Source organism: Oncorhynchus masou, chromosome 33, assembly GCF_036934945.1.
Source record: "Oncorhynchus masou masou isolate Uvic2021 chromosome 33, UVic_Omas_1.1, whole genome shotgun sequence".
Lineage (NCBI taxonomy): Eukaryota > Metazoa > Chordata > Actinopteri > Salmoniformes > Salmonidae > Oncorhynchus > Oncorhynchus masou.
The window spans coordinates 46,428,780-46,440,989 of record NC_088244.1 but is presented as its reverse complement, the minus strand read 5'-3'; the positions used below and the strand labels follow the sequence as shown (position 1 = coordinate 46,440,989).

Genomic DNA, 12,210 nt, shown 5'->3' with positions numbered 1-12,210 from the left:
TGTACCCTCTCTCTAAAGCCTGAGACACGCATGGGAGAACAGCCAGAGGAGTCACTCATCCCTCCTTTCCATGTACCCTCTCTCTAAAACACTGAGACACGCATGGGAGAACAGCCAGAGGAGTCACTCATCTCTCCTTTCCATGTACCCTCTCTCTGTAAAGCCTGAGACAAGCATGGGAGAACAGCCAGAGGAGTCACTCATCCCTCCTTTCTATGTACCCTCTCTCTAAAGCCTGAGACATGCATGGGAGAACAGCCAGAGGAGTCACACATCCCTCCTTTCCATGTACCCTCTCTCTAAAACACTGAGACACGCATGGGAGAACAGCCAGAGGAGTCACTCATCCCTCATTTCCATGTACCCTCTCTCTAAAGCCTGAGACACGCATGGGAGAACAGCCAGAGAAGTCACTCATCCCTCCTTTCTATGTACCCTCTCTCTAAAGCCTGAGACACGCATGGGAGAACAGCCAGAGGAGTCACTCATCCCTCCTTTCCATGTACCCTCTCTCTAAAGCCTGAGACACGCATGGGAGAACAGCCAGAGGAGTCACTCATCCCTCCTTTCCATGTACCCTCTCTCTAAAACACTGAGACACGCATGGGAGAACAGCCAGAGGAGTCACTCATCCCTCCTTTCCATGTACCCTCTCTCTAAAACACTGAGACACCCATGGGAGAACAGCCAGAGGAGTCACTCATCCCTCCTTTCCATGTACCCTCTCTCTAAAACACTGAGACACGCATGGGAGAACAGCCAGAGGAGTCACTCATCCCTCCTTTCCATGTACCCTCTCTCTAAGGACTGAGACACGCATGGGAGAACAGCCAGAGGAGTCACTCATCCCTCCTTTCTATGTACCCTCTCTCTAAAACACTGAGACACGCATGGGAGAACAGCCAGAGGAGTCACTCATCCCTCCTTTCCATGTACCCTCTCTCTAAAGCCTGAGACACTCATGGGAGAACAGCCAGAGGAGTCACTCATCCCTCCTTTCCATGTACCCTCTCTCTAAAACACTGAGACACGCATGGGAGAACAGCCAGAGGAGTCACTCATCCCTCCTTTCCATGTACCCTCTCTCTAAAGCCTGAGACACGCATGGGAGAACAGCCAGAGGAGTCACTCATCCCTCCTTTCTATGTACCCTCTCTCTAAAGCCTGAGACACACATGGGAGAACAGCCAGAGAAGTCACTCATCCCTCCTTTCCATGTACCCTCTCTCTAAAGCCTGAGACACGCATGGGAGAACAGCCAGAGGAGTCACTCATCCCTCCTTTCCATGTACCCTCTCTCTAAAACACTGAGACACGCATGGGAGAACAGCCAGAGGAGTCACTCATCTCTCCTTTCCATGTACCCTCTCTCTAAAGCCTGAGACAAGCATGGGAGAACAGCCAGAGGAGTCACTCATCCCTCCTTTCTATGTACCCTCTCTCTAAAGCCTGAGACATGCATGGGAGAACAGCCAGAGGAGTCACACATCCCTCCTTTCCATGTACCCTCTCTCTAAAACACTGAGACACGCATGGGAGAACAGCCAGAGGAGTCACTCATCCCTCATTTCCATGTACCCTCTCTCTAAAGCCTGAGACACGCATGGGAGAACAGCCAGAGGAGTCACTCATCCCTCCTTTCTATGTACCCTCTCTCTAAAGCCTGAGACACGCATGGGAGAACAGCCAGAGGAGTCACTCATCCCTCCTTTCCATGTACCCTCTCTCTAAAGCCTGAGACACGCATGGGAGAACAGCCAGAGGAGTCACTCATCCCTCCTTTCCATGTACCCTCTCTCTAAAACACTGAGACACGCATGGGAGAACAGCCAGAGGAGTCACTCATCCCTCCTTTCCATGTACCCTCTCTCTAAAACACTGAGACACCCATGGGAGAACAGCCAGAGGAGTCACTCATCCCTCCTTTCCATGTACCCTCTCTCTAAAACACTGAGACACGCATGGGAGAACAGCCAGAGGAGTCACTCATCCCTCCTTTCCATGTACCCTCTCTCTAAGGACTGAGACACGCATGGGAGAACAGCCAGAGGAGTCACTCATCCCTCCTTTCTATGTACCCTCTCTCTAAAACACTGAGACACGCATGGGAGAATAGCCAGAGGAGTCACTCATCCCTCCTTTCCATGTACCCTCTCTCTAAAGCCTGAGACACTCATGGGAGAACAGCCAGAGGAGTCACTCATCCCTCCTTTCCATGTACCCTCTCTCTAAAACACTGAGACACGCATGGGAGAACAGCCAGAGGAGTCACTCATCCCTCCTTTCCATGTACCCTCTCTCTAAAACACTGAGACATGCATGGGAGAACAGCCAGAGGAGTCACTCATCCCTCCTTTCCATGTACCCTCTCTCTAAAGCCTGAGACACACATGGGAGAACAGCCAGAGGAGTCACTCATCCCTCCTTTCCATGTACCCTCTCTCTAAAACACTGAGACACCCATGGGAGAACAGCCAGAGGAGTCACTCATCCCTCCTTTCTATGTACCCTCTCTCTAAAGCCTGAGACACTCATGGGAGAACAGCCAGAGGAGTCACTCATCCCTCCTTTCCATGTACCCTCTCTCTAAAACACTGAGACACGCATGGGAGAACAGCCAGAGGAGTCACTCATCCCTCCTTTCCATGTACCCTCTCTCTAAAACACTGAGACATGCATGGGAGAACAGCCAGAGGAGTCACTCATCCCTCCTTTCCATGTACCCTCTCTCTAAGGACTGAGACACGCATGGGAGAACAGCCAGAGGAGTCACTCATCCCTCCTTTCCATGTACCCTCTCTCTAAAACACTGAGACACTCATGGGAGAACAGCCAGAGGAGTCACTCATCCCTCCTTTCCATGTACCCTCTCTCTAAAGCCTGAGACACGCATGGGAGAACAGCCAGAGGAGTCACTCATCCCTCCTTTCCATGTACCCCTCTCTAAAACACTGAGACACGCATGGGAGAACAGCCAGAGGAGTCACTCATCCCTCCTTTCCATGTACCCTCTCTCTAAAGCCTGAGACACACATGGGAGAACAGCCAGAGGAGTCACTCATCCCTCCTTTCCATGTACCCTCTCTCTAAAACACTGAGACACCCATGGGAGAACAGCCAGAGGAGTCACTCATCCCTCCTTTCTATGTACCCTCTCTCTAAAGCCTGAGACACGCATGGGAGAACAGCCAGAGGAGTCACTCATCCCTCCTTTCCATGTACCCTCTCTCTAAAACACTGAGACACGCATGGGAGAACAGCCAGAGGAGTCACTCATCCCTCATTTCCATGTACCCTCTCTAAAGCCTGAGACACGCATGGGAGAACAGCCAGAGGAGTCACTCATCCCTCCTTTCTATGTACCCTCTCTCTAAAGCCTGAGACACGCATGGGAGAACAGCCAGAGGAGTCACTCATCCCTCCTTTCCATGTACCCTCTCTCTAAAGCCTGAGACACGCATGGGAGAACAGCCAGAGGAGTCACTCATCCCTCCTTTCCATGTACCCTCTCTCTAAAACACTGAGACACGCATGGGAGAACAGCCAGAGGAGTCACTCATCCCTCCTTTCCATGTACCCTCTCTCTAAAACACTGAGACACCCATGGGAGAACAGCCAGAGGAGTCACTCATCCCTCCTTTCCATGTACCCTCTCTCTAAAACACTGAGACACGCATGGGAGAACAGCCAGAGGAGTCACTCATCCCTCCTTTCCATGTACCCTCTCTCTAAGGACTGAGACACGCATGGGAGAACAGCCAGAGGAGTCACTCATCCCTCCTTTCTATGTACCCTCTCTCTAAAACACTGAGACACGCATGGGAGAACAGCCAGAGGAGTCACTCATCCCTCCTTTCCATGTACCCTCTCTCTAAAGCCTGAGACACTCATGGGAGAACAGCCAGAGGAGTCACTCATCCCTCCTTTCCATGTACCCTCTCTCTAAAACACTGAGACACGCATGGGAGAACAGCCAGAGGAGTCACTCATCCCTCCTTTCCATGTACCCTCTCTCTAAGGACTGAGACACGCATGGGAGAACAGCCAGAGGAGTCACTCATCCCTCCTTTCTATGTACCCTCTCTCTAAAACACTGAGACACGCATGGGAGAACAGCCAGAGGAGTCACTCATCCCTCCTTTCCATGTACCCTCTCTCTAAAGCCTGAGACACTCATGGGAGAACAGCCAGAGGAGTCACTCATCCCTCCTTTCCATGTACCCTCTCTCTAAAACACTGAGACACGCATGGGAGAACAGCCAGAGGAGTCACTCATCCCTCCTTTCCATGTACCCTCTCTCTAAAGCCTGAGACACGCATGGGAGAACAGCCAGAGGAGTCACTCATCCCTCCTTTCTATGTACCCTCTCTCTAAAGCCTGAGACACACATGGGAGAACAGCCAGAGAAGTCACTCATCCCTCCTTTCCATGTACCCTCTCTCTAAAGCCTGAGACACGCATGGGAGAACAGCCAGAGGAGTCACTCATCCCTCCTTTCCATGTACCCTCTCTCTAAAACACTGAGACACGCATGGGAGAACAGCCAGAGGAGTCACTCATCTCTCCTTTCCATGTACCCTCTCTCTAAAGCCTGAGACAAGCATGGGAGAACAGCCAGAGGAGTCACTCATCCCTCCTTTCTATGTACCCTCTCTCTAAAACACTGAGACACGCATGGGAGAACAGCCAGAGGAGTCACTCATCCCTCCTTTCCATGTACCCTCTCTCTAAAACACTGAGACACGCATGGGAGAACAGCCAGAGGAGTCACTCATCCCTCCTTTCCATGTACCCTCTCTCTAAGGACTGAGACACGCATGGGAGAACAGCCAGAGTCGTCATCCATCCCTCCTTTCCATGTACCCTCTCTCTAAAACACTGAGACACGCATGGGAGAACAGCCAGAGGAGTCACTCATCCCTCCTTTCCATGTACCCTCTCTCTAAAACACTGAGACATGCATGGGAGAACTGCCAGAGGAGTCACTCATCCCTCCTTTCCATGTACCCTCTCTCTAAAGCCTGAGACACACATGGGAGAACAGCCAGAGGAGTCACTCATCCCTCCTTTCCATGTACCTCTCTCTAAAACACTGAGACACCCATGGGAGAACAGCCAGAGGAGTCACTCATCCCTCCTTTCTATGTACCCTCTCTCTAAAGCCTGAGACACTCATGGGAGAACAGCCAGAGGAGTCACTCATCCCTCCTTTCCATGTACCCTCTCTCTAAAACACTGAGACACGCATGGGAGAACAGCCAGAGGAGTCACTCATCCCTCCTTTCCATGTACCCTCTCTCTAAAACACTGAGACATGCATGGGAGAACAGCCAGAGGAGTCACTCATCCCTCCTTTCCATGTACCCTCTCTCTAAGGACTGAGACACGCATGGGAGAACAGCCAGAGGAGTCACTCATCCCTCCTTTCCATGTACCCTCTCTCTAAAACACTGAGACACCCATGGGAGAACAGCCAGAGGAGTCACTCATCCCTCCTTTCCATGTACCCTCTCTCTAAAGCCTGAGACACGCATGGGAGAACAGCCAGAGGAGTCACTCATCCCTCCTTTCCATGTACCCTCTCTCTAAAGCCTGAGACACACATGGGAGAACAGCCAGAGGAGAGAGAGGCTCCATTACTTCCTTTTCAGACATTTATGCAAATTCAGTACTAGCATCAATCCCGCCATTCAAATGAAGGAGCATGGGTGTGTACACCTTAAATAATAATTTGTGGTTCTTCAAAATGCAATGCATTCTTTGGACCTCCTCCCGGTTTATTTTGTTGTCTACCCTTTGTATCATGTATAGACATGTGGGACTGGGGGCTGCATTAAACACTGAAAGGCTAGTGGAGGTAAGCTCAATGCACACACTGGCACTAGTTGCCGCCTCATCAATTCCATCATAAGTAGCCAACTCCCTGAGACCTATTTATGATGCATTGGTCAGTGAACTAAGCAGTGTGAATTTGAGTTCTTCACGAACGCAAGTTGAGAAGACTAAACTGCTTGGAAGTAACCCTGGATTGTAAACTGTCATGGTCAAAACATATTTATACAACAGTAGCTAGGATGGGGAGATGTCTGTCCATAATAAACAGCACTATCAACAAGGCAGGTCATACAGGCCCTAGTTTTGTCGTACCTGGACTACTGTTCAGTCGTGTGGTCAGGTGCACGGCTGGCCCTTGGATGTACACTGAGAGCCAATATTAATATGTCAATCTCTCCTGGCTCAAAGAGATTGACTTCATCACTACTTGTTTTCATAAGAAGTATTGACAAGCTGAATGCACTGTATAAACTACTGGCGCACTACTCAGACACCCATGCATACCCCAGAAGACATGCCACCAGAGGTCTCTTCACAGTCCAAGTCCAGAACAGACTATGGGAGGCTCACAGTACTACATAGAGCCATGACTACATGGAACTCTATTCCACATCAAGTAAATCATGCAATCAGTATAATTAGATTGAAAAAATATAAAATACATCTTATGGAACAGCGGGGACTGTGAAGCAACACAAACATAGGCACAGACATGCGCATACACACACAAACACAATAACATATACACTATACACACGGATTTAGTACTGTAGATATGTGGTAGTGGTGGAGTAGGGGCCTGAGTGCACACTGTGCTGTGAAATCTGAATGTATTGTAATGTTTTAAAATGGTATAAACTGCCTTAATTTTGCTGGACCACAGAAATAGTAGCTGCTGCCTTGGCAGGAACTAATGGCGATCCATAAATAAATATAAAATACCCAAATACCTGAGAGGGTCTGGATCCAGAATTCTAAATAATGTCACAGGTCTGGGTTGGTTTTGATTGTCACTGGTCTCTGGCATGTGTAATTTAAACGGACTTGTCCTGAAGGGCCCGTACAGAGCCGAACGTGACAGCTTCGGTCGAAAGAGATCATTTTTAGCATTTATGCTGCTGCTCTTGCTTTTCACAAGAGTGGAGCATGGCGTGTGTATTTTGTCGTTGGCCAATCATAAGTCAAAGCAGCAATAGGCTACAGTGTGTGGCAAAAGTTAACAGGTATCTATCTATTCAATGGAATTAAAATGACGATATCAAAAGTTAAAGAAGGATAGGCTACAACGACCAACAGGTAGGCTGCTACTTAATATTCTGACTGTACTGCAGACTCAATTAAGCTAACGTTAGCTAGTAAGGCTCCAGTGCATTCAGAATGTTAAGTTGCAACTTCTCCCAGGTTTGTATTTATTAGGGATACAAACACATTAAGATTACACATAAAACAGCACATCATATAACATTACTACACATCTACAAAACAAACTGTATAACCACCATACAACAATGTACGTGTGTGTAGAGTGCACGTGCTTGCGTGTGAGTGTCAGTTCATGTGTCTTCACAGATCATGCTGTTCCATAAGTTGTATTTGTATCCGTTTTTAAAAATCTGATTCTACTGTTACTTGATGTGGAATAGAGTTCCATGTAGTCATGTCTCTGTGTAGTACTGTGTGCCTCCCATAGTCTGTTCTGGACTTGGGGACTGTGAAGAGACCTCTGGTGACATGTCTTGTGGGGCATGCATGGGTGTCTGAGCTAGAAGTCGACCGATTATGATTTTTCAACACCGATACCGATTGATGGAGGACCAAAATAGCCGATACCGATTAATTGTCCGATTTTTATTTATTTATTTGAAATAATGACAATTACAACAATACTGAATGAACACTTATTTTAACTTAATATGTCAATAAAATCAATTTAGCCTCAAATAAATAATGAAACATGTTCAATTTTGTTTAAATAATGCAAAAACAAAGTGTTGGAGAAGAGAATAAAAGTGCAGTATGTGCTATGTAAGAAAGCTAACGTTTAAGTTCCTTGCTCAGAACATGAGAACATATGAAAGCTGGTGGTTCCTTTTAACATGAGTCTTCAATATTCCCAGGTAAGAAGTTTTAGGTTGTAGTTATTATAGGAATTATAGGACTATTTCTCTCTATACCATTTGTATTTCATTAACCTTTGACTATTGGATGTTCTTATAGGCACTTTAGTATTGCCAGTGTAACAGTATAGCTTCCGTCCCTCTCCTCCCTGGGCTCGAACCAGAAACACAATGACAACAGCCACCCTTGAAGCAGCGTTACCCATCCAGAGTAAGGGGAACAACCGCTCCAAGTCTCAGAGCGAGTGACATTTGAAATGCTATTAGCACCTACCCTGCTAACTAGCTAGCCATTTCACATCGGTTACATGAGCCTCATCTCGAGAGTTGATAGGCTTGAAGTCAAGAGCTTCTGGCAAAACGCACTAAAGTGCTGATTGAATGAATGCTTACGAGCCTGCTGCTGCCTACCACCTCAGTCAGACTGCTCTATCAAATCATAGACTTAATCATAACATAATAACACACAGAAATACGAGCCTTAGGTCATTAATATGGTCGAATCCGGAAACTATCTTCTTGAAAACAAGACGTTTATTCTTTCAGTTAAAATACGGAACGGTTCCGTAGTTATCTAAGGGGTGGCATCCATAAGTCTAAATATTCCTGTAACATTGCACAACCTTCAATGTTATGTCATAATTACGTAAAATTCTGACAAATTAGGCGGCCCAAACTGTTGCATATACCCTGACTCTGCGTGCAATGAACGCAAGAGAAGTGACACAATTTCACCTGGTTAATATTGCCTGCTAACCTGGATTTCTATTAGCTAAATATGCAGGTTTAAAAATATATACTTTTGTGTATTGATTTTAAGAAAGGCATTGATGTTTATGGTTAGGTACACATTGGAGCAACGACACACACCGCATCGATTATATGCAACGCAGGACACACTAGATAAACTAGTAATATCATCAACCATGCATAGTTAACTGGTGATTATGATTGATTGTTTTTTTATAAGATACGTTTAATGCTAGCTAGCAACTTGGCTTACTGCATTAGCGTAACAGGCAGTCTCCTCGTGGAGTGCAATGAGAGGCAGGTGGTTAGAGCGTGGGACTAGTTAACTATAAGGTTGCAAGATTGAATCCCCCGAGATGACAGGGTGAAAATCTGTCGTTCTGTCCCTGAATAAGGCAGTTAACCCACTAGGCCATCATTGAAAATAAGAGTGTGTTCTTAACTGACTTGCCCAGTTAAATAAATGTATAAAAAATAATAAATAAATAAAAATTAAATAAATGAAATCGGTCAAATCGGTGTCCAAAAATACAGATTTCCGATTGTTATAAAAACTTGAAATCGGCCCCAATTAATTGGCCATTACGACTAATCGGTCGACCTCTACTGCAGACCAACCCCAGAAATGACTTATTAATTATACAAGGGGTCACAAGCTCACTACCCAACAGCTCCATAAGTTCACTACAAAAATTCAACTGTTTCACATTTTATTTCAGTTCAACTGTAACGGCGTTCTTCGTTTGTTGAAAGAGAGTCAGACCGAAATGCAGCGTGGTGGTTACTCATGTCTTTAATGTAGAAGATAGCGATACATGAAATAACTTAAATAAATACAAAACAAACGTGAAAACTAATTACAGCCTATCTGGTGAACACTACACAGAGACAGGAACAATCACCCACGAAATACAAAGTGAAACCCAGGCTACCTAAATACGGTTCCCAATCAGAGACAACGAGAATCACCTGACTGATTGAGAACCGCCTCAGGCAGCCAAGCCTATGCAACACCCCTACTCAGCCGCAATCCCAATAACTACAAAACCCCAATACGAAATACCACAACATAAAACCCATGTCACACCCTGGCCTGACCAACTAATTAACGAAAACACAAAATACTAAGACCAAGGCGTGACATCAACAAGGTCACTACACATCGATCAGGCCATTACTTTTGCTTTACATGGAAGAAACAGCTGCACTATCATGTCACATAAGCACACCCTTAAAAAGGAAGAACACAGGAATAGTTCAATCAATCACTTTGACACATACCGTCTACTTCATTCTCTCTCTCATGGGTACCTGGGGCCGTAACACTTTAAAATCAGAGAAAGGGTTCAGACAAATAACTGTTTCTCAAGCTGTTGTAAAGCTCATATACAACTAGTCCAGCAGACATGTGACATTGTTATGCACTATAAGTATGGAATTTAGCGCACTGGAGTGCCTGCTGTGGTGAGTAATGCTACACTTCCCTTTGAATGGGGCTTGGTGATAATTACAGTGTAATCACTAATAACAATCTCAGCTGGATATAGGCCTGTGATGAATTACGTGATGACTTTAGGGAACTAATCAGACCATTTAAAAAGCTACTGTACTGTATGCCTGAGGCGAGAAAATAACTTGACTCACCGCGGTATGACATCCCCCTTGAGTCAATAGCCACTGTAAGCAGGCCAGGTTACCAGTGGCAGCCGCGTCGTGTGCGGGGCTGGCGCCATTATTCGCCAAACCGTTGCCCGGTAAACCCACTTCTTCCACGAGGAAACGCAGGCAAGTCAGTTTTCCAGTACGGGCTGCATGGTGGACAGGTGAGGCTCCCAAAAGGTCCTTTACTCCGCTGTTCAGTACTTTCTCCGCTAATTGCACTTTCAGAGTTTGTACATCCCCCTGCCTTGCGGCAATCAGCGTCCTTTCCACCACCATAACTGCGGCTTGACAACTCCTCCGTATTTATAAACGCACCCTCTAAACGAGGTTAATCTCTATTTAACTCTAGAACTATTTTCTTCGCAGATAAATCATGTGTTCAGTACAGGAACATAAATGCATGTCCAGTCTTTAGAAGCCGATTCTGCTCAATTAACATATCTAAATGCATTTCTAAGTAAGCCTACTTTTTGAGAAAGACAAAAAGCCTATTTCTTTTGGACATGTCTTTCAATGCGCATGTATTGTCATTTTACTAGTTAAAAACATTGTTTTGCTTTATATCCACAGATTTGATCAAGTACCGACTGATGGCTACCTTGTCCTCCGCTGCCTCCACACCATAGCTCAAACACCCGCTGCAGGGATATTCCCTGGTCTTAATATCGCCTTCTTTCTTAGATATTACTCCGCTTTGAGAACGTTATCGAAGTTGTAGCCCATTGATTTAGCTACGGAGAATATTGCGCACGGCTGTTTTGGCTCATGTATCTGTGGCCGCAGATTGCGATTTGGAACCTGTTAAATAATCCATCAAGGGAAGATCACTCCTGCAGTAACAGGTTGGTCTCTAGAAATCGGATCAGTAGTTAAGGAGACAGTAGCCAATGTCAGGGGTGGCCAGTATTCACGGAGAAATATTTGTTTCTCAAGGTTTTTGCCTTATACACTGACACTGCTAATCAAATATTAATCAGCACCTTGATTAGCAGAATCCGGTGTGTTAGAGAAAGGGTTGGGACCAAAACCTCCAGACCCCAGCTGGTCTGCAGGATGAGACTTGACCACTTTTTAGTTTGTGATTGTGCTATTTCAGTGTTCGATAAATAACATTGTAGCCAAATCTATCCACCCTTATAAGCAGTACTTTGGTAAAATCAATGGGGAAGCTAGGCAAAAAAAAGCCATATTACAATTTATGGGGCATTGATAATTGGATTGTTTGCTGTATAACCTGTTAGTTAATATGCCTTGCGACCGTGTTAAGGTCGAGACAATAATGAGACAGCGGCAGAATAAGTTCAACCACACCTTTATTTCATCACAAAACCGGAGAGCAACCTCTTGTTTGGTGATTGCCACAAAGCATATTGCATGTAATAAACAGTTGCATGACCGACAGCATGGTCAAGCAACTATTGAGTCAATATAGAGTCAATATGGAGGCTTTATATAGGGGCTACTGGTACAGAGTCAATGTGGAGGCTATATACAGGGGCTACTGGTACAGAGTCAACGTGGAGGCTATTTACAGGGGGTACTGGTACAGATTCAATGTGGAGGCTATATACAGGGTATTATGGTACAGAGTCAATGTGAAGGCTATATACAGGGGCTACTGGTACAGAGTCAATGTGGAGGTTATATACAGGGGCTACTGGTACAGAGTCAATGTGTGGGGGCACCAGTGTCAAGGTAATTGAGGTAATATGGACATGTAGGTAGAGTTATTAAACCCTCTGTAGTGCTTTGCAGTCGGTGGCCGAGCAGTTGCCATACCAGGCAGTGATGCAACCCGTCAGGATGCTCTCGATGGTGCAGCTGTAAAACCTTTTGAGGACCCAT

The 12,210-nt window shown here is 46.0% G+C and overlaps 1 protein-coding gene across 1 annotated transcript in view; it reads right to left on the bottom strand.

Moving 5' to 3' along the window:
• Positions 1–10,641, bottom strand: part of LOC135527614 (espin-like) — a 133,141-nt gene extending 122,500 nt beyond the window's left edge. The window contains 1 exon segment of the mRNA XM_064956106.1: positions 10,348–10,641. Within this exon segment, the coding sequence (XP_064812178.1) occupies positions 10,348–10,641 (294 nt within the window).
• Positions 10,642–12,210: the final 1,569 nt, after the last annotated feature.